Source organism: Perca fluviatilis, chromosome 14, assembly GCF_010015445.1.
Source record: "Perca fluviatilis chromosome 14, GENO_Pfluv_1.0, whole genome shotgun sequence".
Lineage (NCBI taxonomy): Eukaryota > Metazoa > Chordata > Actinopteri > Perciformes > Percidae > Perca > Perca fluviatilis.
In genome coordinates, this window is record NC_053125.1 from 12246869 (window position 1) to 12274476 (window position 27608).

A 27608-nucleotide genomic window follows, 5' to 3' on the forward strand; every position below is an offset into this window, starting at 1 on the left:
CAGATATGATTAAAGATCCCCAAAGTGTCCTCCAGCAGAGCTAATCGCTAGTCAGCATGTCGACAGAATTTCACACGCAAAATATTTTGACTTACATTACATTTTATTTATTTAGCTGACACTTTTATACAAAGCGACTTCCAATCAATGCATTCAACCATGAAGGTACAAACTAAGAACAGCAAGAATCACATAAAGGTACACAAGCTTCAAATAAGCCAAACAAGCTTCAAATAAGCCAAACAACCTGCAATTTCTTTTCATTAGTGTCTTTCATGGAAACAATTTTGACAGGTGTAAATTATAAAATGAGTGAATTCCATTTAGCTGCTTTAGTAACAGGATCCTGGTATTGTGTGTGCTGGATCACTGTGACAGGTCAAAATGTCTGTTATAAAGGCCTAGTTTCCAGACACCACTCCTCCTACCTTTTATGATAAGATAATCTTTTATTTATCCCCAGTAGTAATATAGTAATGTATTTCTAATATTTTCAGTCCTCCTTTTATGTCTCGTCATTTTCAGTTTAACATTGATGGCATGACAAAACAATCAGAGGTGAAAGGAAGTAGGTGTGTTGACTACTCCGTTCACTCGCCCATGTTGCATCACGGAGTTCTCCCTCTCAGCCACACCTCTTGGCTCCTGTCCATTGCTCTCTTCTATCATCTTATAAGAGAGGTTACTCCGTCATGTTTCACTTCTTCCAGTCCTGTAAGCCTAACCCCCAATTTCCACCAGCTGCGTAACGGCTCCGAAACGGCGGCGGAGTCATTAGGTTTCCATTAAAGTCAATGTGTGTATTTCCACTGGCTGCGTTCCGACTGCGTCCCAGCTCCGGCAATCCGCAGCCCTCCGGAGCAGATACGCAGAGCTTCTATTTTTGCTGGACGCCGCAGAGCTCCGCAGCAATTCAGCACACGGCAGATAGTGCGGGACAGGAAGTCGAGCACAGAAGCAAAATAAAACATCCGGTCAATTTTTAAAATTAAAATTTTGGAGCCGGTCCACAGCCGTTCTGCATCCTGTGGAAATCCGGAGTAAGGCTACAACTGTTCTTACTTATTCCCAGAGGAGCCAAAAACATCCCCAGTGCTTTGTATCTGTTAACTATGCTTTATTGAGAACAATGATGCAATTGCCTGATGCACTTCAGTTCTTTACATACCTTAGGTGCCAACACACCAAGGAGATCGGTCCAAATTGGGCCTGCTTTTTTTTCCGGCCAATTCAACATGTACTGGAGACGTCAGTGAGAGGAGTCCATCTGATTTAGGTTAAAAGCATAAGTGCACAAGAAGAAAAACGAAAGTGAGGAGAGCAAGCAAACGACTGGCGAGGGCAAACAAGGAAGGCTCTTCTCATTTTTCATATTCATCTCATCATCTATTTTTGCACAATATGTCCAACTACTTATGTAGGTATATTTATTTCAACATAAACATTTCTTTTAAAAGATCTACATACCTACACACTATAAAAAAAAAAAAGAATACGGTTCTATAACGTAAAACTTAATATCAAGGCTGTAGACCTCTCATCCTCTGTCCCTCTGCACCGTGGTTGGTGCTAGACTGAGAACGGAGCTCCCTAGCAAGCAAGCTAGTGAACCAGCCAGCTGGCCACTGAATTAGTAAAAGTTAACAATGCTATGTTTCACTCATCATTCATTCTGGCATGGAGAGTTATTTCCTCTCACGCAGGCGCAGAGCGTTCGTGCTAGTTGGCTGTCGACTGTAGTCTTTACGATGTGTTCAAGTGCAACTTTTTTGCCAAGACACAGGTAGCGTCACCTAGGAGACGTCAGGTGACGCCACAGTCAGCCTTTGTCACCACTAGTTCTTGACGTGTCGGTACCAATAGTCTTTGTCTAAAGCTTTTTGGTGTCTGCCACTAACAAACTGGAGTTTCCAGTTACATGAGACGACACTGTGCTCACTCTCTGAAAGAATCTCCTTGCAAAGTTTTCATTAAAGCCAGTGTTGCTCTATAAAAATTGCTACACACTGACTGTATTCCACTTGCGCTGTGATGAATTTGGTTCATTTCACGTGTTATTCATGTCCCTTCTGCTAACTGTAGCTTTAAAACTGTAGAACAACGTAAAACCCTCATGAAACCCTGCAGCCGTCACAAACAGAAGATCAAATGTCAAGGGATGTTTTCTTTTAGAGGTTGCGCAACCAACCCTGCTTAGCATTCTACCAGACATATGGGGTGGATAAAATCGAAGAAAACTTACATTCAAGGATTCATAGTCATTGTCAAGCTGCTTTATAGTTTGCTTTTTTTCTTAGGTTGAAGTAGAGCTGTATATTGATGTTATTAGGGCTGTCACGATATCATAAGTTCAGTAGTCGGTGCCAATACCAGTAAAATAACAAGATTCTCGATGCCGATTTCGATACCACGGTAAAAAAACGAAGATTCCATGTACTTTAACTTGAAACATGAACTTCTTTATTAAAATATTAAAAAAATATCAAAATGTCATAACAAGACATACAAAACATGTGCAATAGAGCATAGAACAACTTAATAAAGGGCAATTAATGGTCGTAATGCAACAACTAGTGTCCCCAGACACATTCGAGACTTCCAGGCATCTTTTCAAAAGGTACTGTGCAAAAACAACAACCGTGTTTCTAACAGTTGTGCGACCAGAGACGTTACAAACCCCAAGTGAATATTGGAGATGTATTTGAAAGATGGAGACAGCTTAGATGCCGAGTTGGCTAATTTCATCTTGAACAGGTAGCTAAGCATTATTATTTATTACAGCTAGAGTACCCGAGTTGGTTACGCGTAAAAACAATTGAGACACTGCCACTAAAGTGATTTCGACTGGTCCTTGCTAACCGTGGCTAACGCCTCCGTGCTAACCCTGCTAACGACTAACGTTACCGTTACCAGAGGAGCAGGCAAGTGGGCCTCGTTTTAGATTTAAGATCGTAATATCGTAAATGGCTTAAGTTTTGTCTTTTCCGGGTTTTAAAGGCTGCATTACAGTAAAGTGATGTCATTTTCTGAACTTACCAGACTGTTCTAGCTGTTGTATTATTTGCCTTTACCCACTTAGTCATTATATCCACATTACTGATGATTATTTATCAAAAATCTCATTGTGAAGATATTTTGTTAAAGCACCAATTGTCACCCCTACAATATCGTCACAACATCAACATTGAGGTATTTGGTCAAAAATATTGTGATATCTGATTTTCTCCATATCGCCCAGCCCTAGGTTGAAGTACCAAATCAGTATACACTCACCTTAAAGATTATTAGGAACACCTGTAAGATTTCTCGTTAATAAAATTATCTAATCAACCAATCGCATGGCAGCTGCTTCAATGCATTTAGGGGTGTGGTCCAGGTCTAGACTATCTCCTGAACTCCAAACTGAATGTCAGAATGGGAATGAAAGGTGATCTAAGCAATTTTGAGCGTGGCATGGTTGTTGGTGCCAGACGGGCTGGTCTGAGTATTTCCCAATCTGCTCAGTTACTGGGATTTTCACGCACAACCATTTCTAGGGCTTACAAAGAATGGTCTAAAAAAGGAAAAACATCCACTATGCTGCATTCCTGGGCGCGAAAATGCCTTGTTGATGCTAGAGGTCAGAGGAGAATGGGCCGACTGATTCCAGCTGATAGATCAACTTTGACTCAAATAACCACTCGTTACAACCGAGGTATGCAGCAAATCATTTGTGAAGCCACAACACACACAACCTTGAGGCGGATGGGCTACACCAGCAGAAGACCCCACCGGGTACCACTCATCTCCACTAAAAATAGGAAAATGAGGCTACAATTTGCACGAGCTCACCAAAATTGGACAGTTGAAGACTGTAAAAATGTTGCCTGGTCTGATGAGTCTCGATTTGTGTTGAAACATTCAGATGGTAGAGTCAGAATTTGGCATAAACAGAATGAGAACATGGATCCGTCATGCCTTGTTACCACTGGGCAGGCTGGTGGTGGTGTAATGGTGTGGGGGATGTTTTCTTGGCACACTTTAATAATAATAATAATAATAAATTGAATTTATATAGCGCTTTTCATGGACTCAAAGTCGCTTAGGCCCCTTAGTTCCAATTGGGCATTGATTAAATGCCACAGCCTACCTGAGCATTTTTTCTGACCATGTCCATCCATTTATGACCACCATGTACCCATCCTCTGATGGCTACTTCCAGCAGTATAATGCACCATGTCACAAAGCTTGAATCATTTCAAATTGGTTTCTTGAACATGACAATGACTTCACTGTACTAAAATGACCCCCACAGTCACCAGATTTCAACCCAATAGAACATATTTGGGATGTGGTGGAACGGGAGCTTCGTGCCCTGGATGTGCATCCCTCAAATCTCCATCTTCTGCAAGATTCTATCCTCTCAATATGGGCCAACATTTCTAAAGAATGCTTCCAGCACCTTGTTGAATCAATGTCACCAAGAATTAAGGCAGTTCTGAAGGTGAAAGGGGGTCAATCACGGTATTAGTATGGTGTTCCTAATAATCCTTTAGGTGAGTGTATATCAATATAGCAATGGCTCCCTTCCTGATGGTTCTGCTTTGGTTGAGCTACAACAAAGAACATCAGTAAATACTTTTGGCCACGTTGCAACACCAGTATCTTCCCTTCACATCAGCGGATTTCTGTTCCATCTGCTAGTCTTCATCTACCGGAAAAATAAAGGAAAAAACGTGCAACCTGTAAATCATTCATTCTTCCTTCTGCCACCTCTGCTGTCAGTGAAGCCAGCATTCCCAGCCCGTGGCTCCACAGCGTCACGACTCACTGTGCCCATTAGGACTCTGTTTTTGTTGCCTAAATGAGAATTTGCTGGCAACTGTCCTCCTGGCCTCTTTAGGTTTGTCCTGCATTCTTTTCAGAATAAATGTAGTGTTTCAGGACTATTATATCCGCGATGGCTGCCCTGTAACCTGCACAACATTAGAAAATGTTTTTTAGGGTCTGTCATAGTTTAAAGTGGGCAGCAATCACAGCTTTTGGCCTCCCACATGGTATTGTCCAGATGGAAAGGGAGGACCTGGAGCATGCTGCCATAGAAGCCCTGCAGTCATGCAAAAAAAAAATCAACACAGTGGGACACTGATTGCTTTCCTGGCTGCAAGTTTTAGCTGTGTGATACTCAGCAGGAGTGATAAGGAAGCAGAGACCGGTAATAGTAATCTATTATTTTCATTCAAGGGTTTGTATTGTACAAAGCTGGTAATGAGAATCTTGATTATGAAAGTTTGCCTTGCTGTCTGGGATTTGAATGAGTCAGCAGGAAAATATGTCTGAATCACATCGCCAATTAAAGACAGGCTTCTCATTGAGGCTTCAAAGGGCAACCAGAGCTTTAGGAAGAAAGTCAGTGGTGCTGATGATGACCACACATTGATCCACTGTGTAAAACAGCAGAACCAGAGATTTATCTCACCATGGAACCTCACTTCAGCATATTGCTTATTGTCTCTCAAGAATGCACTTTCCCCCAAATCAGTCTGAATCATGTGCATCTATCTGTTCATATGGCAGCATTGTGCATACTTGTTTGTCAGATTGGCACATTATTTAATATGGATAAAATAGTTTTTTGAGAAATTAACGAATGCTTGAAGTTTTCTTTCACATGTCTGCGTAAGGGAGAGCTCAGGTGTGTCTTTTTCTGTGAACATAATGTTACTTAAAGCTGCATTAATCAAATTGTACACTACCAATAGATGGAATGCCTAGGAGTCGCTCATAGTGATGAACCTACAGATAATTATCACCCGACTCTGCGGTTCCCCTCAGCTCTATGGAGCATTTCAGCGGCTTTTCAGCGCTTTGTTTCTTTGTGCCTGCAACTTTACTGTTTTAAGTCTCACATCTCTCATCATTGTTGTTTTCAGCAAAAAAAAAAAGTTCTGATGAACCTCCTGTTCACTACCTACCCAGCAAAAAACTGCACACGGACAAAGTCAGCGACTAGTTAGTATAGCGAAGCATGTGGCAGCTAAAGAGCCAGATATTTCCCTCAGGAGTTGGTGGACACCTTTATAGTCTATAAAAAAACATCAACCACTTCAGCACATGTAAAAACTGTAGTGTTGTATTTGTCACTGTCCCAAATATTCTATTGTCTGCATATTGTCAGAAAGCATGACTTGGTCCATGGCTGATGGAAAATATACTAGACATAGACAGGAGTAGGAGTGCATATTTTCCTTTTAATATTGTTGGAGGATTCTCTGGAAGCCTTTGCTTGAGGGTTTTTACCTCATTACTCAGCTTGTGGTTGACAACTTCACTTTTGGCAAAACCACACCAGCAGAAAACGTCCACTATTTGCTATGTTCATTGTTGTCTTGTGCACCTTACAGAAATGGTAGATTTTTCAATTTTACTGTCTTCTTTCTTTCTTGATGTCTGTTTCATCCTCCTGATTCGTTGGGAGCTTTCAAACTTGAATGTCCTTATGTTCTGCAGTGTTAACTGTTGCGTCATTAGATCGTGAGTTATGTGTCTGTTGGCAGCGAGGCTTGTTTAAGAAATGAAAGCCATGCCTGACAGCAAAACTTAATTCCAGGACAGCACTCTCTGAGCCACTTCAATGTCTACGCGAGCTTTGTAGGATGTGTGAGCATGAGTCATTGTGATGCCATCTTAATTTCCACACCATTTCGATCACTTTTTTTCACTCCGCTAAAGACAGCTGTACATAATATATTAAGCATTCTTGATGGAGACGCAATATGTGTTGTTTCATTGTTAAGGGCCAAGCTAATATCTACACGTCCTGTTTGTTCTGTTCATCAGCGTGCTGTATGAGGGTAAGGAGCGTCTGATCCAGGGCTGTGAGATCATTCAGGCCACGCCGTACGGCCGCTGCGCCAACGTCAACAACAGCTCCGCCACCTCGCAGCGCATCTTCATCACCTTACGCCGAGCGCCGCCCGTCCAGCCTCAGAACTCCCTCGCAGTGACCGACATCTGCGTTATTGTCACGAGCAAAGGCGAGATACCACCACATACCTTTTGCAAGGTGGACAAGAACCTCAACTGTGGCATGGTAAGTCTGATTTCTATTCCTAAGCTAGCACTTGTGCATCATAAGTCATTACATGAACATTTGTTTTAAACCTTTCAGTGGGGCTCCAATGTGTTCCTGTGCTACAAGAAATCAGTCTCTGCATCCAATTCCATCAGTTACAAAGCTGGTGAGTATACGTCTCTGATGGTTTACCATGTTAGAAACTCAGTGTCATCAGAGGTCTGCAGTTACCCTGGTTTTATTATTGTGCACGTTAGATAATAGAGTATTTATTAATAGTTATTTTAAATTTGTAAAAAAAAAATGAAGGTGTGGAGTGAAAATAAGAGTTTCTAAGGCCACTATTGTATAGAAAGGATACAGCGAGTAGTTAAAGCAAAGCTGTATACTGTTCACAGTACATAGAATATTGTGTCTGAAGCCAAAAGGCCATAATAAAAAAATTAAAAAAGATCAACATAAGAAGACCTAAATGAAGGTGAAATTATGAAATGGTCAATAGTAAGTAAAGTTAGACAAATTCAGAAATTATAAGATGGTAACATTATTACTTTCTAAGTTAGCATTATGAGGTGCTTAGTCAGAGTTATGATATAGTAATTTTCACCCACTTCCTCATAATTCTGAGTTAAGTATTCTTTTTTTTCTTTCTAACAATGTCATCTATTTTGTCCTGGCAAAAATAGGCTTCTGGTGTTGAAAATGTTTTGCAATAATAATAACTAGTCTTTCTTGTTAAATGATGCAATGTTGTGATATGATAAATGCAGTGCAGTTAGAAATGGTGCAGCTTTGTGTCCTGTTGCAATCGGCCTCTGTTACGTCTTTGTTTTAGGCGAGCAGCACCTTCAGTGTATATCTGATCTTGCAGTAGACAGCAGAATTTGGCATTTCTGAACGGTTTATGTGACATTTTCACTGACTGAATGCTTCCACAACAGCTTGGCCTTTGGAACAATTCGTTGTGTAACACGCATATAGTAAATGTTCATATGAATGTGTGTACACACACAGACACACCCACGAGATACACATGATGGCTTTATCTTTTTGGCCGACCTTTTTCCTGTGAGGCGGCTGTTTATTCATCTCAGACAACTGCACTTCCTGCCACGTCCATTATTATTGTGCCTGCAGGCTTGTTTGTGTATGGGCATGTTCCCATAAGAATGTGTGTGTCTTGTGAGAATGAAATCTCATCAAACAAGTTACACTGTGAAGCAGAACAGTTTTTTCCAAAAAAGAAAAAAAGAAACCAGAATATACTACTTTTATCACAATTAAAAAACACTGCTCTCCCTTTTCTTAGTGCCTCTTTTGTGCAGGATTAATCCTTGCAGAGAAATAAAGCCATACTTGTAGCCTGTCTGGAAGTTTGAGTTATTATATCAATTGTCAAACTTTTGGATGTATTTTGTTTAACACTACTACGTCATAACGACACTTGGGTACATAACTATTATTTGTTTGTATTCTTTGTTTTCCAGGTCTCATCTTTCGTTACCCAGAAGAAGACTACGAGTCTTTTCCTCTGTCAGAATCTGTCCCTCTGTTTTGTTTACCCATGGGTGCTAAGATCGAGTGTTGGGCACCAAACACACCTGATCCTCTGCCCGTCTTCTCCACGTTCGTCTTAACCATCTCTTCCGGTGAAAAGGTGAGACGCAGCAACCAAGAGCGAGCTGGCATTGATGAAAAAAATAAATAAATAAAAACGAGGGCTACAGTCGAAAAACCTTTTTCTTTTCTTTTTTTTAAAACAAAGAAAGATTGTTACCTGAGTGTACTCTTTGAAAAGATTTCCTTCAAGGTTAAACTGGCTAGGGAGCCAAAACGGTACTAAAGGAATTGGTCCATTTTGTTCCAGGTGTATGGAGCAGCCATCCAGTTCTACGAGCCACATCCGGTGGATCAGTTGAGCGAGAAGCAGAAGATCCAGCTGGGCCTGCTCACCACGGTGGAGAAGAAGGTGATCCCCAACCGTCCTGTGAACACCAATAAATGCATCTGCCTGCTCTCCCGCTGGCCATTCTTTGAGTCCTTCCGCAAGTTCCTGATGTTCCTCTACAAGCTCTCCGTCTCAGGCCCACACCCGCTGCCTATTGAAAAGTAAGAATCTGCCTGCAACTACTGACATTTCTATATCATTTGTTGGGGACATTAATGCTAAGCACTGTGCACATCTCAAAGTTCACATTATGATAGGTGGAATGTAGTTGCTGCATATGTTTGAACATGTTTGACGACCTATGACCACATTTTGTGTATTTCTCTAAATAGGCACATCTCACACTTCATGCACAATGTGTCATTTCCTTCTCCTCAAAGGCCAAGAATACTGGTCCAGGTGACATGTTTTTTTTTTTTTCTTCTTCTTAACATTTTGTAATAATTCAATCAAAAATATACTTTAACATGTATACTTTTGTTTTTGTAGTTCCTTATATTCACATTCTAAAATGTTTCCTTTCAGCTTTCGGCACATGACACCTTGATCCTCTCCCAGCCTGTGTGTACACCCTTACCACTCAGGTACAACGGGCTTTGCAATGCTTAACGTCATAGTTTCACAACAAAATAATGTTAAAATCTTTTTTTCAAAAGGAAAGGGGTAGTACTTTACAGTTTATTATACTTTTACAAGTTTTGTTCCCATTTAAAGCTAAATGTATTTGTCATTCAGTACAAATTCTGTGCTTTTGTCTAAAAGAAGCTGATCAGGTTGAAAGAAAAAGACCAGTGTATTGTTCTAGAAAAAAGCATAACGCATTCATTCATGTTAGTTTCCTCACACTGAAAACAGCCTCGGGCATTATAATATTTAACACTTTTTCACTACGTTGCATCATTTTGCCATGTTTGCATTTAATGTGTGCAATTCAAGCAGTGGCTGTCTGGCTTCTTTGTGCCTCTGCGTGCTGCTTTATGTTGAAAACTCACAAAAATGGTGATTGTCAGGCCTTTGTTAAGCCAACGCAAATTAGCATTCAACTTGAATGTGACTCACCGCTGTTGCTGTTGCTGCCTCTGTGATTGTGATTTGAAAATCTCAAAAACAATAAGTGAAAACGGAAATCAATTTTTGAGTCACAATTTCAAAGACTCAAAATGGTCACGTTAGCAACAACATGGCAGAATATGTAAACACAGGAAAACCGCATCAGCAAATAGATCAAGTCTCTTGGCAACACTGCCCAAATGAAACCTAATGGCCATATTGTCTTAGCATCATTAGAAACTACTGTAGCTCCTTAGAAATGACTGTCAAATTGAATCAAAGCCTGAGTCTCAACATGGTTTCCATTATGAGCTTAACAAAGCGAGTATGACATGCAGGGTTGTTGGATGGCATCATGTCGTAAGGTGATAGTGTTTTTCGGTGTGATTTGCGTAGTCCAGAGATCTCGGTGTTGATATAAAAACACTAATAATTAAAACTGTTACAAAAAAAGTTTTAAATGGCACTCAACCTAATGTTTTTACTTCTGGGATCTTCATTGTCTACCATTGTTTGGAGAAGTTTAGAATTACCTTTGTTTTCACCCTAACCCGACTTGTGTCTGTCTCTAGTTACAAACCCGGCTATAAAGCCTTTTACTCCATCAGCTCTTCTTTTCACACTCCCTCCATCCCTTATATCTCCTCTCCCTTTGCTTTCCGTTTTGTGTTCCGTCCTCTGCCCGAACTCATCAACTCACTCATCTCCTGTATGCTCTCCCTCCCTGCCAGCGGGGCCGACTACGGCACTCTGCTGATGAATCTGGGCTCAGAGAACTGCGCCACGCTGCTGCACTTTGTCCTGCTGGAGAGCAAGATCCTGCTGCACTCGCTCCGGCCCGCTGTGCTCACCGGAGTGGCCGAGGCTGTGGTGGCTGTGAGTAATGCTCCACCATGCAAGCCATACTCAAACATCTTCAGTGGTATTGCTGGCAACATCTGCTGCGTTTTGATCGGCTTAGGATTGAAATATTAAAACAGACGTTACATTAAATGCATCATATACATAATTACGACTGTTCCATTGACTTGCTTTACTCATAGTATAGACCCTGGTACAGTCTGGTAGAATGGGGTGTAACAGTAAAACGAGCCGTGAGAAGAGGAACCAGTTTTTGGAGAAACATGTTTTAGATGTTCAACAGTAACGTGATCAGTTTTACATGCATTATGTCATCCAGAGTTTACATTTCTTCAGACAGACAATTACACAAGTCATAGTGATCATCCTAGTCATGTGCTACTCACAACATGCACACATAATAGATGGTACAGAGAATTAATTTATTCCAAAATTCATTATAACTATTACTTAAAAAATAAATTGACAGTCCTCAAAGTGAATTGGAGATGACAAAGATTGAAATGCCATGAAGATGCACTTTCTAACATTATAGTTATATAGTTATACCTATCATCACTCCACCATTATATCTCAAAGTCAGTGCAGTGTTTCCTTTAGGATTTTTTTTAGCAGTGGGGGCAGGTCTGTCCGAACAACATCCACCCCCGCCAAATGTTTTACGTTTGAACACTTTACGTTTTGAAACAACGGGGAGTGCATTATGTCGGCACTTCACAATAACCACCTACGCTATATTATAAAAGTTAACTTTAACATATAAACACTCGGAGCACACACAGAGTGTGATATAAACCGGCGTTATCACATATTAACGGCGCTGATTAACTAAGTAGACTCTTAACGAGTGTGCCGTGGAGAAAGGAAAATAAGGCTTTCACAACAACTCCTGCCATAACTACGATCTAAATGGTTAAACTATACAGATATATTTGTCCTGTATGGTGTCACACAATAAACTCCACATGTACAAACAAAACTAGACAGAATGAAGAAAAGGAATAATTTAAAGTCCGCTGCCTCTCTAAAAACGGACATCAAAGCGCAGTGCCACATCGCTGTCCACCTGCGGGGGGCGTGGACAGGCTTTCCAACAGGCAGGATAATTTAAAAGGCAACCGCAACTACATTGTGCGTCTGCCCTATTTCTGATACCGTGGCGGCAGATATTTTGGCGTGGCGGGCCGCCATTTCCACATCAACATCAACATCTTAGTTAATATTAAAAGATATATATTGCCACTCCTCCAGGTATTTGACCTTTTGACTTATTTTTCACTGAGCTTGGTTGTTGATTCTGCAGCTCCATGAACATAATTGAACTTAGCCAACCATGTCTCTTTGAATACACAGGATGTCACAATCCTCAAAAGTCCCCCGAATGCATTTGAAGTTTCACAATAAATCCGTCGCGATCATAAAGAATCAAATCGTATGCCCTAAAATTTGTCCTAATTGCCCACATTTAATTCTGAAGTTTGGTTTAGACATCCCCTGGAAGTTTTTTTTTTACTCAAGTGGAGCCTTTTAAGAACATACTGGAAGGTTTTGGTATAATGGTGGCACTTTAAATGTTTCTACCTTCAGAGGCTGTGATGTAAAACTCCTGTTCATTGTCAGCCTGGTTGTAGTAATCGTGCCTCTCTCTGGTCTCTCCTCAGATGATCTTCCCCTTCCAGTGGCAGTGTCCCTACATCCCCCTGTGCCCGCTCTCTCTAGCAGGCGTCCTCAACGCTCCCTGTCCATTCATAGTGGGCGTGGACTCCCGCTACTTTGACCTTTACGACCCCCCGCCAGATGTTGTCTGTGTGGATCTGGACACCAACACTATCTACCTGTATGCTGTGCTTTAATACTAAACCCAAATCGCTGCCTGCTTCGTACTGTGCGTTTACAGCTCTCCTAATGTGGAACTATCTCCACTATTGCAGCAACAAGCAGGAGCACATAGCAGATTATTTTTGTGCAGCTCTCCTTTTACTTCCAGCTAACTGCCTTTGTGGTATTGTGTGTTGCAGTTCTGATGAAAAGAGACACAGCAACTGGAAGAACCTCCCAAAGAAGCCCTGCAAGAGTCTGGTTAACTCCCTGAGCAACTTGCACCACCAGCTGGCCACGGGTACACACAGCATCTCACCTCCTCTTGTAGCACAACCTCACTGTAGAGAATGACTTGTTTCTCAAAAGATGAAGATGAATTTACAGGGAATGGATGAAATCTCAAGAACAATTTAGTGAAATACAACAACCACCATAAACTTGGACAAAAATAGAGCTGAATCTGTATCACAGCTGAAAAAAGTATTTGGCTATTGCATTAGATTATCATTATCCACCCCATGTCGTTATATATGGAGCCCCAAAACTGACAAAACGTAGATCGTATGTTGTTAGTCGAATCATTAAAATGAGTGTAAAAAGAAATAATAATAATCATAAACTTTTATAGTTTACAAAGTGCTTTACAAAAACCCGAGGTAAAAGCACCACTTTAAACAACATATTCAAATGCAAAACAATTACAACATAAAGGAATAAAACATAAGAGCATCATCAGGTAAAGTAAGGTAAGTTAAGCTAGTTGAACGATAAAAGCACATTCGTAGAAGTCCGTTTTTTATAGCATTTTAGCCAGCAAGTTAATGCTAAACAAGTTACTTGGAAATTCACACCCATCTTGCTTCTTTTTTCCTAACATTATCTTCATCCTCATGAGTGTGGGAATAGATAAATAACTGAATGTGTGCCATGACCAAAACAATTGGGACATGAAGGAGTTTAAAACAATAAAATAAGCAAGTGAAAGATAAATAGAGACCCTCCCCCCATCAGATTTTTATTTCAACTGTTCAAATTAACCCCGTAATTTGTTGTGCGTTTTTAGTTTTTTCAGTACGTCAAGCAGCACAGGAGAACTCCGCAGTGGACATGACCCCCATCGAGGCAGACTTCACCTGGCACAAGAGGAGGACAGCTGTGGAGATGGAAATCCAGGAGGCCTTCCTTCGCTTCATGGCCTCCATCCTGAAGGGCTACCGCTCCTACCTCAAACCCATCACCCAGGCACCCTCCGAAAAGGCCACGGCCGCAGACTCCCTCTACGACCTGCAAGGTAAACAAGGGATTGACAGCTCTCTTTTCAAATGTGTGGAAACCGGGGGGGGGGGGGTTAAGTTGTCTTATAGCAAGGAAAATCATGTGGATGATGTGTAAAACCATAATGACATGTAGATAATGGTTTTGTTTATTAGCAGCGGAACCTGGATGTGCTGATAGCTTTCTGGCTTTTGTTACCTATGCATCATTTACAGCCTTAATTTAGATAGCTTCACCTAATGGTATTGGCATTTCTATTTCAAGGAGCATCTCAACTATCACTCAACCAAAGTGTTTTTACGAATCGATTGCCTTTCTCATTGGCTGTGAAAAGACTTGTTGGGAAATGGTCCTCATTTCCATTTCCCGTCACTGTTGGAGATCCATTTTAGATACAGAGAGTGATGGAAAGGGCTTTTAAGACAGCATACTTAACCACTTTCGTCAATCAAGCTACACATTAGTGTTTTGAAGAGGGATGAAAATACATTAAAACCTGATTTATTTCTCCCTGAAGTCAGTACAAGAATGATTGTGGAAATGTGAATTTTGAAATGTGGCTTTCAGTTAAACTAAAGAAGTGATACCACAATCTGTCCTTCCTGCAGGGTTTCTCAAAAGCAGAGACCGAGCCCACCAGAAGTTCTACTCCCAGCTCACCAAGACCCAGATCTTCATCCGCTTCATTGAGGAGTGCACCTTTGTCAGTGACAAGGACACTGGCCTGGCCTTTTTTGACGACTGTGTCGAGAAGGTGCAGTGTTTCCTCTATGTTGATTTTGTAGTGGCTGCCCACCACGGCAAAATTTCTGCCCCCACGGTATCAGAAATAGGGCTGTACAAAAAATGTAGTCACGGTTGCCTTTTAAGTTATCCTGCCAACATAATGCACCCCCCGTTGGCTGCCGCTCACATTGCAATTTAACAACAAGTTGAACTATTCAGAAGTTATTGGGCTCTTCCAGTTTAACTCCACATACTGTTGTGTTGATGTAGTTTATTGTCAAAACGTTCACTTTCTTCCGAGTTGACTATTAAACGAACAGCTCCACCAAAAACGTTACCGTGGTGGGTCCGTTCTAAGTGCAGACCTGTTGTAGATGTTAAGTGCCCTATAGTTCCTCAAAAAATACAGTTCAATCACAACTGAAAATATGCCTCATTGTGTGTGAATTGGGCCTGCACGATAAATCGTGATAAAATCGCGATCTCGATTCACCCCTGTTCGCAATTTTTTTTTCTTTTCTCTTTCAATTAATTTCTTGAAAGCATTTGACATTGACATGTTTTAATTATGTTAAGACATGTTCAAGGAGTTCAGATAGAGCCTGTATCAGGGCCATATTTAGTTCACTGTGTCACTATTTTTGGTAGCCTACTGTACTTAAATGGCCAGTATGTACTTTATTTTCTCTATTCATTGAAGCCTCTATGTTTACAGGCTTGTGGTGATGCGCAATGTGCTATAGGTGCCAAAAAAAAATCTAGGTTTGGTACTGCCAATTTGTTTTGTTTTGTCATGGTTCATGTGTGCAATAAACATTACACTTCGTGAGGGGAAAAAATCGTGGCAGATAATCGTGATATCAGTTCTAAGCAAAACAATTGTGATTCATATTTTCCCCCAAATCTTGCAGGCCTATTGTGTTGCAGCAAAGTGTCCGTTCTGTATCATACATAAAACATTTTGCAGGTGGGGGGGGGGTTGTTGTTGTTCAGACCTGCCCCCACTGCTAAAAAAATATCCTAAAGGAAACACTGAGGTGATTACCAAACCAGCGTCAGGCAGGTCTCAGATATGTACGCACACTGATTTTATGGGGTTTTGTATTTCCTTTCCACCGGAAGTTTCTTTCCATGTAAAGGCCTTTTTGTTTTATGTTTTATTGGCAAAATAACATTTGTCTGCTGGGTGAGCAAGGAAGCCAAAGTTTCCTCTGATTCATTCTGGTCCCTTTGCTTTCTTTCCTCTTCTTGCAGCTTTTTCCCTCTGATAAAATCACCGACAAGGGCACCAAGGTAATACTAGGCTTACACTGTAATCACATTTTCCTCATGTTTGTGACTAACATTAAAAGGCAGTTAAATTGACCCATTGGTCCCTTTTGATAAATGTTGTCACCAAGGGGAATGGACATTCCCTTCTTTTCTTCTATCCTTAAATCCTAACCTCAATCAAATAAGAATGTTGTACTGCCTAATTGGAAAAGTATGACAGATTGCAATATGCCTCTTGTTGTTTACTTTCTGCTATCAGACAGGAAATAACCTACAGAGTGTGCTTTTTGTAAAACTCAAATCATATTTGTTAGTATCGCTAAGGATCTGGATGCTATCCTCACTGCAGGTTGAAGGGGAGTCATCTGAGGACACGAGGCTGTTGGAACTGGACGAGTCCCAGAAGAGCGAACACACTGTTTTTGTCATGCCCGCTGAACCTCCAGTTGGCGATGGAACTGAACCCGCCCCCAGATACATGTAAGTCTTTTAACATCAGTTTATTATGACTTTTTTTTAGACCGAAAAAGATTGACGACAAAACCCGAAAAAGTCGGGAGCATGTGACCTTGCAACAATCCTATTTTTCATCCTCCAGCTACAAAGGTTTCCCCAGGCTGCAGATGGAGCTGTTTGACCGTCCTCGGGAGTTACTCCCAGCACTCAGCAGCAGAACAGCCGGGGCCAGCGTGTCCAGCAGCCCTGCACTACTGGCTAAGAGGACGAAGCAGGTGTGTACAGATTCACGCAGTCACGCTCAGCAGAAGTATCAGCAACACCCTGTTACTGGAACACACATGCCTAAAAGGACCGGATGTTGTTGTAACCCTAACCTGTGTCTAAAAATCAGACACTTTATCCTCCGTCCTCATCAACCTCTTAATCCATTCGTGCTTTAAATGTCTGCCTGATCCTGGGCGCCGGGGTAGCTCACCTGGTGGAGCATGCGCCCATGTGCGGAGGCTTGCTCTTCGAAAGCGGCGGCTGCGGGTTCGGTTCCGACCTGCGGCCCTTTCATTTCTAGGCTGTCCTGTCAACAGTGAAGGCCTAAAAATGCCCCAAAAAATAATAATCTTTAAATGTCTGCCTGATCCAACAGGAGATTAAGCTAGCATACAAGATGGCTAAGCGCTTCTACTCCAGTCCTCCGGAGTGGGCCAAGTGTCTGTTCAGTCACTGCTACAGCCTGTGGTTCATCTGCCTACCGGCAGCCGTGCGACTCTCCAAGTCTAAAAGCCGTGCCATGCAGCAGGCGTACAACGTCCTCCTGAAGATGAGGACCACTGAGGTGGAGGTGCTGGATGAGGTACAGTGAGATTTTCCTACTATATTTATGTGATTCTACTAAAGTTTTTTTCATATTTCTTCATGTCTAAACTTGTTGGTCTCATTGTGTGATACTACTTTTATTATTGTTAATACCTTTTTCTAATCCAAGATTAATGAATGCGTCATGTTTAGTTTTTTTTTGGTTTTTGTTTTTTTTATCTCTCTGGCTTCCAGGTGTGTTACAGAGTGGTGATGCAGCTCTGCGGTTTGTGGGGTCTTCCCGTCATGGCTGTGCGAGTCCTGGTTGAGATGAAGAAAGCCGGAGTACATCCGAACGCCATCACATATGGATACTACAACAAGGTCACATACAGCCTTTCACATTGCTTAAACATATCTCTACTGTAGCACAAAGGACTGAAAGCAGTACAACCGACGACAGCAGCAATTTCAAGACTTACTGTGTGCCTACGCATGTCCTCATCCTTCAGTCTGTTCCCTCTGCAGGCCGTCTTAGAGAGCCCGTGGCCGAGCAGGAACCGCAGTGGCCTCTTTATGTGGACCAAGCTTCGTAATGTGCTTCGTGGAGTGACCCAGTTCAAGCACGCTCCAGACCGAACATCTTCCAAGAAGAGCCCCACACTTAGTGCCACAGGTGGGAGTGGAATACACAGTGATGATAGGGCTGGCTAATGGGAGACACTTAAACACTGTTTCCTTGTTTCTCACCCACTTTTTTTCTTTCTGTGTCCTTCTGTCTGCAACAATAGGTGGGTCAGCAGTCACCGACGCTGACCGTCTGAGTCATGGAAGTGCCGACAGCTCAAGTGAGGTCAACGGCGAGGAACACAACCTGTTTGCGCACAGCACCGGCACGAAAGACACAACCGACAACAGCTGTAGCACAGGTACTCATCCTCTTAACCCTTGTGTGGTCCTTCGGGTCCCAGTGACCCGAAGGACCACACAAGGATTATGTACTTCCCTTTACTTTGTTGAGAATTGCTCTCTGAACCCTGTTTCTTGTAAAGTAAGTAAGTAAAGTTTATTTCTAGAACACATTTAAACACAGTTTAAGCTGACCAAAATGCTGTACAAACAAGAACTAAGGTGCTGTATTAACCCTTGTTTAGAGAGCAATTCTCAACAAAGTAAAGGGAAGTACATAGTCCTTGTGTTGTCCTTCGGGTCACTGGGACCCGAAGGACAACACAAGGGTTAAGTATAAAGCTCTACACCCTGAGGGTCAGAAATGACATTTGCTGATATGGATTTGAAACTCTGACCATTGCTGAGATCTGGAGTTGCTGCGACACCAGTGGCCATAGTTGTACAGCAGTTACAGCGTGGTTTGTGTGATTTGGTGATCCACAGGAAGGCAGTCTGATCAAGGCTACGGCTCCAAGGATGAGTTACACCAGGTGCTGGCAGAGCCTTCACATACAGCCGTCCTTTCCGTGGAAGAGAGAAACAATTCCAAAGCACAGCATAATGGTAAGAAAAGCTACTTCCATTCCAGTTCTAGTTCTGACTTTAAAGGTTATGTGTGCCACAAATACCCCATTTCCTCGTCGCACGTTGATGTTGCTCAGTTGACTATGTACTTTTCTAACAAGGAGGTGACATTGCTAGCTCGGTGGACAGTGTTGTAGCACTAGCAGAGCCCCCCAGTCCTGTTGATGGGCTCTCGTCTGTCCCCAGTATTGTGAAGCTGTCCACAGGGAGCTTTGATGGTGGCAGGGAAACAGGTGAGGATAAAGATAAGGCATTTTAAGTTCAATTTAAAAAAAAATTAAAAAAATCAGAAATTTGGATGGCAATTTTGCCACTTCTATGACTTTTCATGATGGATAGATTCTTTTGTTTTACATATACATTTAAGTTTGATTATTGCAACCCTAAATTGAAAAGGACAACTCTGATTATAACAGTACACATTTTGCAGGTACAGGGAAGCTGTTCAGGAGACACAGCAAGACTGATAATGTGTCTCTCCCTGATGATGATGCCTCGCTGCCATCAGGAGATGTAGCTAACCTGCCTCAACAGCAGCGGCAGAAATCCTTTGCTGAACGCAGCTGTAGCTTCAGCGTTGAAACCCGTGCTGGGATGCTCCTAGAGAAAGGCGTGGACCACATGGCCAGTCAGATGGGTGCCGATGCCCGTATCCTGGCTGCAGCGCTCTGTGCAGGCCAAAGTCCACCCCCTAATAGTGTGCCCAAAGCACTTTTTAAAGACCTGCAGGAAGAGCCTGAAGATGATCGGGGCTTGACACTGGTGAAGCTGCCAGAGGAAGAGGAGCCAGGAGCACCAGAAGAAGAGAAGGGAGATGATGAAAAGGTAGAAAGGACTGAGTTAAAAATGGAGAAACGAGAAAGGAAGCACACTGAAACAAACGAGGAGGACTCTGGGTTGCGCGGGCCGACCCTGGAGAGGGCGGATGTGAAGGTGGGTGCTGACCCGCTTTCCCTCCTGGTGACTGAGAGCGAAGAGTCAGCCTCGGTTACCAGCCAGGAGCCACCGCGCTCCGTGCCCGCTGTGGTGTCCCGCAACCTGGCCGAGGAGATCGAAATGTACATGAGCCTGAGAAGCCCCCTGGGTGTGAAGTCCTCCAGCATGGAGCTCCAGCAGGCCCAGGGAGACTCCACTGACTCCCCACAGCCCAAACTGTCTCTGGAACGCAGGTCTAGCCTCCCCGTGCCTCCTGTAAAAACCCCAGCTGGCTCCCCAGGCGACACACCCAAACGCAGCCCCACCACTGTTACTCGCTCTAAGACTTTTGCAGCAAAGACAAAGACCCCCGGCAGCGCCGTGGGTAGCCCGGGTATTAGATCGTCCTCACTGACGGCGCTGGTCAAGTCCTCCCAGGGAGGGTCGCTGGGCTCAGTCATCAACTCCATTTCAGGCATCAAGATGGACACCCTCTTGTCGGGACCTAAAATCGATGTGTTTAAGTCAAGCATGAAACAGGCGGCAAATGTAGCCAGCAAAGTGTGGGGAGCAGTTGCTTCAGCGTACTCTTACTCAGATGACGAGGTTAGTGTTATTAAAGGAAACCTGTTATTTTAAACTGGAAATTGTTTTTACTTCTATTTTATTAGCTAATTCAATTTTAGCTTCTCTCCATTGGCTTCTGGTACATTTTAGAATTGATTTTAAGATATTAACTTGATAACGTTGAAGGCCAGCTCCGGACTTGCACCTGAGTATATCTCAGATCTTCTGATACCTTATGTGCCCAGTCGCGACCTGAGGTCCTCAGCCAAGGCTCTGCTAGCTGTTCCGCGGTCAAGGCTGAGGACCAAGGGTGACCGGGCTTTTCTGTTAAGGCCCCCACCCTCTGGAACTCTCTCCCTGAGGTGATCAGACTGGCAAGCTCCTTATCCTCTTTTAAATCCCTTTTTAAAAAAAACACATCTTTTTGTAAGTGCTCTTTCACAGCGTCTGTGGCCTGAAGGTACTTTTATCTGTTCAAACCTATTTTATATGTAATGGCATTCTCTTTACCTTCTTTCGACTATTTTAATTAGTTTATGTTGTTCTATTGTATACTTATTCTCTAGTGTTGCTTCGTATGCTTGCTTTTTAATGTTTTAAATAGTTTTTCATCATCGTTGGTCTGCTATGCTATTTTCTTGTTAAGCACTCAGTAACTTTTGTTTTTTAAAGTGCTATATAAATAAAGGTATTATTATTAATCTTATCAATTCTGGTTGAGGAGCTGATGATTCTGAGCAACCCTCTACCATCTCACTTTACTCTGCAGGATGAACAAGCTCAGGGCGGTGGCGGCTTCCCGTCCCATCTGGATGAGCACATGCTGGCTGCACATGACATAGATGACAGCCCTGAGAGAGGGGTCATCCCAGGCTTGGTGGCCAACGGCCTCAACCAGAGCTGCACCAGCCTGGGCAGCAGCAGTGGCAGCAGTGACACAGGCCGAGGGACCCACCAGACACGTAAGCACTCATTCTGTCAGGCAAATATGTGAGGGAAACGGAAGAGAATGGCCTAATGAGGTTAGTTGTCCTATGAATTTTTTTTTTTTATCTGTAGATCCGACCCCAGGACGAGCAGGCAGGGGTCCAGACTCTGAGCAAAGCTCCTCACATCACGCTTCCTCCTCGAGCATTTACCAGAACTGTGCACTGGAGGTCAGACATACTGTACATACACAAACAAGCCATTTGCCGCTGCTGCTGCTGCTGCTGTGCTCTCACTGCCAACAGGAACACTGGAACAGCTCCTAACTGGTTGGCCATATTTCCCTGCTGACAGGTGCTGATGTCCAGCTGCTCCCAGTGCCGCTCTTGTGAAGCCCTGGTGTACGACGAAGAGATAATGGCGGGCTGGACAGCTGATGACTCCAACCTGAATACCAACTGTCCTTTCTGTCGCACAGCCTTTCTTCCCTTGTTGCACGTCGAGTTTCATGACTTGCGCACAGCGACCGGGTAAGAATCTGTTGTCTTAGCATTCCCTTCTCCCATGTCCTTATTTTGAAGTAATGTTAGGGTGAATTATATCCTGACAAGCCAGACCCACATGTAGATGTTGGGTCTGGGAACTCACCATTGGCAGGGCTCAATCCGAGGGGGCGGGATAAACGGTTGTCTTTCAAAATCCCTCTGCACGCGATAGGATAGCGCTACAACCAACCAGAGCAACGCTTGTTGATAGATTAAACTTTTGCCGTATCTGGTCGGCAAAACTGCGAACACATCTTCCTTTTTTAAGAATGATTTCTGTGCCGTTCTTTGTTCTTTTCTCAAAGAAAAACTTAACTCCAAGTCTTCCAGAGTCACGGCCAAAGCCGATTTGAAAGACCGCTGTTCGCCAGCAGCAGCAGCCATCGTCTTTGTTTTCAAGTAGCAGGGAATTCACGTGTAACCGTCGCAACTCTGCCGTCCTTATGTTAAGCCCGCCCACCGACTCTATACACGATGTGATTGGCCTGACCAGAATTTGTTTTTTCTAGCTCGCAAGCCAACCGAGAGTTGCCAGACTGCAAATTACATTTGCTGCCACTAGGGTGCGTCTAGATTTCTAGGCTAAGTGAATTCTAAAACTGAGAGAGGAACATACAAACTGACAGTGCAAGCTGAAAAACGTTCCTTACAAAGGCAAACTGACTATACTGTGATTTTTTATTTTTTTTTCCCTCTCAGGTTCTACATGAATCCCAGTGCCTCAGGAGACAGTATCCACAGCTACAGTACCCAGCCCACAGCCAGCAGCTCAGCTGATATTAAGACACCTGACCTTATCTCTTTCCCTGAAGAGGAACTAAGGGAGACGTCAGATAATCTGCCTGGAACACATAAGAGGTACACACCAAGCGACTTCATGTGAAACACCCAAAGCACGTAAAGTGCTACAGTTGGACACTTGATGTGAAAACCCATGGCCTGGATGATGATTTATTTTTTTTTTTTATTTTTTTATCCTTTATTTTACCAGGTGATGTCACATTGAGATAGTCAAATCTCTTTTACAAGGGAGCCCTGGAGCAACAGTACACAAGTTACACAGAATCACAAAAACAGACACAGCAAACAAAACTGATTTACAGTACATGTAAAACAATTTAAAATAACATAAAAAGGCTTATTGAAAACATGTGCATTGTTCAAATTTCGATCGTTTAAGTAATTGTTTAAAATGTTTAAGTGGGATGAGAACAGAAAGCTTCATAACATTTTGGAGTAAATTCCAACACCAAGGAGCAGCATAACTAAAAGCAGTCTTGCCAAATTCTGTTGTTACACGAGGGATATTTAGAGCCAAAATGTTAGCGGAGCGGAGATTGTAAAGGTGATGATTTCTGGTCAACAAACTAGTAAGATAACTGGGTAAAGTACCATTAATTGCTTTAAAAATAAAAAAGTGCCAGTGGAACCATCTACGCAGACCTAAAGAGCTAAAACCAGTTTCATGATGATGTTGCGAACATATCAAGCTAAGCTGAGCTACGCAAGGGAATACTATCCCAGATTCTTGTAGCACCATCTCTTCCTGAGCCCTCTTTGTCTGTTGTGTTTCCAGTCTGATTCCAGAGCCGGCGCAGTCGGACCCCCTTGGTCTCCTGGAGCATGAGGCAGCGGGGAAGCAGCAGAGATGCAGCGGGACGTCGCTGACGCGCAGCAACAGTGTTGGCGGCCCGCTGCAGAGCCTGGACTACTCCCAGAGACCTGGACATGGCGTCTCCACCACCAGCCTGCCCTGCAGCCTGCAGGAGGTGTCGGTCAGTGCTACCGTCCGTCACACAACACTAACCCCGTTGTGTTTAAGTGTTGCTGATGCTGCTGTAGCTGCAGTGAGTGAAAATGACGAGTGTGCGTGTTTTGTCAGGATGGCATGGGGACTAAACGGCCGAACCCCAAGCCTGTGTCCGTACCGTACCTCAGCCCCTTGGTGCTGCGCAAGGAGCTGGAGACCCTGTTGGAGAACGAGGGAGATCAGGTACTCGCACACCCAAACACAAACGCACACACACAGATGCCACTGTACCCTCAGCAAGCCTGGCATTCCCAGGGACACTTTGGCCCAGCTATGGCAGGAGTTTTTTGTTACCTCCAGAGTCTCGAGCATGAGCAGACACACACGCACACGCACACAATCTCACAGTCTGCTTTATAGAAAACGTCTGTCACGCAGCTACTCAGCTACTCTGTCATGTCCAACCAGGTGATCTACACCCACAAGTTCCTCAGCCAGCACCCCATCATCTTCTGGAACCTGGTTTGGTATTTCCGTCGCCTGGACCTGCACACTCACCTACCTGGTCTCATCCTTACCTCCGAACACTGCAACAAAGGAGTACAGGTTAAAGACTTAACGTGTCCTCTATCATTGTTCTTTGTAGTCTCTTTTGTTATGGCTTTCCTTCGTATTTACTTATTTGTCATTCACTCTTTGCCAGGGACCTCACTCTGTCCCAAGCAAGTGACTTCAGCCTGTCCTATGTTTCCTGTGTGGTCTCTTTGGCAGGAATATAACTAAAAGTTCTATGTTTGCAGCTGCCCCTGACGTCACTGTCCCAGGACAGTAAGCAGGTATACGTCCAGCTCCTGTGGGACAACATTAACCTGCACCAGGAACATGGAGAGCCCCTCTACCTGCTCTGGAGGACTTTGCGTGAGTGTCCTCCTGTATTAGCCATTACTGTAGCGGTCCCACCATTTATTAAAAAAAAAAAAAAAAAAAAAGGTATACACTTTACCTCTCTCTAGCACTAGGGGGAGACAAAGACAACTATTTTCAATGTCCTAAAGGAAGTGCGCAGAGGTATTGCAAATTGAGCTAAATATGAATGTTTCAGGAAGGGCATGCTGTAATGGATTTAACATTAGCTGAAATTGTGTCAAGAAAATGACATCATAATAAAAATAGTCATTCTACCTCTTTGGATACAATGTCACTGTTGGCCAGACTTGAGGCTTCTTACTAAAAAGGATAGAATAACGGTCTTTCTGATGGTGCGTGTGATGTTTTCTAGTGGAGAAGAAGGGGACGTTGGCTCCGACGGACCACCAGGAGATTCGCACCCTCCTCAACACAATTGTTCGCAACATCCAGACCAACGACGTCTACGGGCCAATCAACCTGTTGATCCGAGAGATCAAGCGGCGCCCTGATGGCGTCAAGCGGCAGAGGTCAGACTTTTGTCCTCCCTCTCAGACATGTGTCTGATTTTAAACTCTCACTTTTTCCTTCTTTTTTAGTGGTTCAAGATTTTTCTGCAAAGCATTTGGACAATTATATTCTTGTAATGTAAATGAAAACCCCTTATGTCTCTTTTCTGTGTCCTGTATTTCTCTCAGGAGTATTTATCGAGAAATCTTGTTCCTCTCACTGGTGGCCTTGGGGAAGGAGAACATCGACGTAGGTGAGTGAAATCAATCAAGGTTGTAAAAAAAAAAGGAGAGAGAAATGTTCCTTAGTTGTATTATGTCTTTTTCAGACTGATCTCATGAAGTGGCGTATGTATCAGTCCCTCCAGAAAAACGCGATCATGCGATCGCATAATTCAATGCATAATCAGCCAAAGTCCGCATATTCATGCGGGGGCCGCATTTTTTTCAAATATTCCGCACTTTCGCCGCATAAATTGCCGATTTCCGTGCAAAATATGCGGCGCTTGCATGATTTCATAATCCCCGCATTTTCGTTCCAAAAAAGTCACATATATCTTAGCAGAAAGTTGAAAAAATGTTGCGTTTTCTTCACACAAGAGCAGCCATTTTCCCCTGTTGCCATGGGAACGGTATGAAGTGACGTAATTACGCGACGTGAACATCATCGAAAAGCAGGTGTTGGAGGTTGAATTTGACATGTTGTACTTTGAGTCTCTTAAGTTGGTATCCAATAAGAAAGCTATCTTAATATCTGATATTATCTGTTTAAATCCTCCTGCTGTCTATATTATTAATTAATTAATTATTAACGATTTTTGAAAGTCTGTCTTTTGTCTTTTATTTCCCTCTGTTTAGACTATTACTTTTATTTTTACTTTAATATTATATTATTTGTATATATTTTTGTATCTTATTTGTTTACTTATTGCAATGACTGAATATCTGTAAACTATTTTTGGAAATTAAGTTTAAAAAAAGCAGGGTGTTGGGGGAATCACTTTTTCTTCTCTTTTTCATCAAACCGCAGTTTTTGCAAGTTCCCACAATTTCATCGCATAAAATTTAAAAATATCCCTAATATTACATCGCATTTTTTAAGAAAACGTGCCGCATAATCAAGGATTTTTCCCCGCAACAATCACAAAAAAACTCAGCGTTTTTCTGGAAGGACTGATGTATGACACGCCAATTTGTATGCCATTTTGGCGCGTTATCAAGACGCATAATCGCTTTTTAGCGTGTTTATCAACGCCGTTTGGCCTCCATTGACTTAAATTACCTTGCGATTGCGTGTCACTTAATGCGGTAGTGAGTAGTATGAAAGGGAGAAAATCCGTGTAGGGAGGTCGGTCGGGGGTGGCAGTACTTCCACCCAGGAGACCGGGGATGGCGTCCCACCGGTCACGCTTCCTAAACCCAACCGTTGCTTTCTTCTTTTACTAAAGCCAACCCTGTTGTTCTTTACCTAAACCCAACTGTGCTGCTGCTGTCCCGCCACTGTTATTGTTTTCGTAAATCCAACCGTCCCGTTCTTCTTTTCAAATGCAGCGTCCCGTTCTCCTGCGTAGACATACACGCGCATAGCTCATAATGCGTTACAGATAACGCGCGCCACTTGGCTTTAGAAAGTGGAGTGTATGTTTTACAGGAAGGCATGCTATCACCAGCATTTTCATTTTCATTTGCAAAACATTTTTTGGGGTTATTAAATGTGAAGCTGGTTTAATATGTCTTTCTAACTGTCCTTAAAAGGTAAAGGTAAAGAGTGGTACATGTAACGCAAAATCAAAGACACCCTTGTGCTCCCTTTTCTGACTTTGTGAATCCACCCTCCTTTCCTCTACTGCTCCCCTGCAGAGGCCTTTGACAGGGAGTACCGCCTGGCTTACGACCAACTGAGCGCCGAGCAGCTCAAGTCTTTGCACCGCATTGATCGACCGCCCAGCCCCAGCGTCCAGTGGTGTCTTAAATGCTTCGGGACCCCCGTCATCTGACCACAGACACAGAAGTGAAGTGCGAAAAATGATTTTTGTATTTAAACACCTCCCATCGCCCAAACATGGTACTTCTTCTTCCTCTTGTCTGGGAAGATCCCCATCGTCTGCTTTTTTTTATTTTATTTTTTTTTTTTACAAACCTAATGATGCTTTTCATAGGCTACTTAAAGGTGGGACTGTTTCTGTAAGTGGCTCAGACAGCTGCAGTCAATCTTTTGGGACTAGTTGAGGTGTGTTTCATTACAGATGGTGTATAGAATGATTAATCACTGTACAGAATGTATTTACTGCCCCTATATTGTGTGTGTGTGTGTGTGTGTGTGTGTGTGTGTGTGTGTGTGTGTGTGTGTGTGTGTGTGTGTGTGTGTGTGTGTGCGCATTTCTCTGTCTTGTAGCCTTTTGCCCATTTTGCTTAAATATGTCATAACTGTCCACAGATTAGATCAGTGTACATAACCGGACTGTTAGTTTGTGCACTTTCTTTTTAAAAAGAAACAAAAAAAAAAATACCAGTGTCTCAAGTCCACCTGTCTTTTTGTACATATTGTTTACCTATGGGGTTAAATCTGAAACCAGGGTTGCCTTTTTTTTTTTTTTTGGGGAGGTAACTCGTCTCGATGTTTAGACTTTTTGTGTGATCCAAGTCTTAATGAATGTTGAAGTTTGTTCCATTGTAAATGTACAGGTTCAGAGCTGTC

General features: G+C 42.9%; 1 protein-coding gene across 4 annotated transcripts in view; it reads left to right on the forward strand.

Moving 5' to 3' along the window:
* dennd4c (DENN/MADD domain containing 4C) overlaps positions 1 to 27394 on the forward strand; it is a 42901-nt gene extending 15507 nt beyond the window's left edge. Inside the window, exons 3-34 of one of the 4 annotated variants that reach the window (XM_039821358.1) lie at positions 6820 to 7072; positions 7151 to 7220; positions 8542 to 8711; positions 8922 to 9163; positions 9335 to 9401; positions 9528 to 9586; positions 10784 to 10928; positions 12575 to 12750; positions 12932 to 13032; positions 13798 to 14025; positions 14618 to 14763; positions 15990 to 16028; positions 16357 to 16487; positions 16606 to 16738; positions 17107 to 17313; positions 17511 to 17639; positions 17784 to 17931; positions 18047 to 18184; positions 18651 to 18770; positions 18896 to 19024; positions 19222 to 20312; positions 21043 to 21235; positions 21333 to 21430; positions 21555 to 21730; positions 22445 to 22603; positions 23322 to 23520; positions 23628 to 23738; positions 23964 to 24101; positions 24296 to 24413; positions 24775 to 24931; positions 25100 to 25164; positions 26771 to 27394. In XM_039821358.1, the coding sequence (XP_039677292.1) occupies positions 6820 to 7072; positions 7151 to 7220; positions 8542 to 8711; positions 8922 to 9163; positions 9335 to 9401; positions 9528 to 9586; positions 10784 to 10928; positions 12575 to 12750; positions 12932 to 13032; positions 13798 to 14025; positions 14618 to 14763; positions 15990 to 16028; positions 16357 to 16487; positions 16606 to 16738; positions 17107 to 17313; positions 17511 to 17639; positions 17784 to 17931; positions 18047 to 18184; positions 18651 to 18770; positions 18896 to 19024; positions 19222 to 20312; positions 21043 to 21235; positions 21333 to 21430; positions 21555 to 21730; positions 22445 to 22603; positions 23322 to 23520; positions 23628 to 23738; positions 23964 to 24101; positions 24296 to 24413; positions 24775 to 24931; positions 25100 to 25164; positions 26771 to 26907 (5473 nt within the window). In that variant the 3' untranslated portion in view covers positions 26908 to 27394. Of the gene's footprint in view, positions 1 to 6819; positions 7073 to 7150; positions 7221 to 8541; positions 8712 to 8921; positions 9164 to 9334; positions 9402 to 9527; positions 9587 to 10783; positions 10929 to 12574; positions 12751 to 12931; positions 13033 to 13797; positions 14026 to 14617; positions 14764 to 15989; positions 16029 to 16356; positions 16488 to 16605; positions 16739 to 17106; positions 17314 to 17510; positions 17640 to 17783; positions 17932 to 18046; positions 18185 to 18650; positions 18771 to 18892; positions 19025 to 19221; positions 20313 to 21042; positions 21236 to 21332; positions 21431 to 21554; positions 21731 to 22444; positions 22604 to 23321; positions 23521 to 23627; positions 23739 to 23963; positions 24102 to 24295; positions 24414 to 24774; positions 24932 to 25099; positions 25165 to 26770 lie in introns of all 4 variants that reach the window. The other 3 variants (XM_039821356.1, XM_039821357.1, XM_039821359.1) reach the window with 3 other exon arrangements.
* Positions 27395 to 27608: the final 214 nt, after the last annotated feature.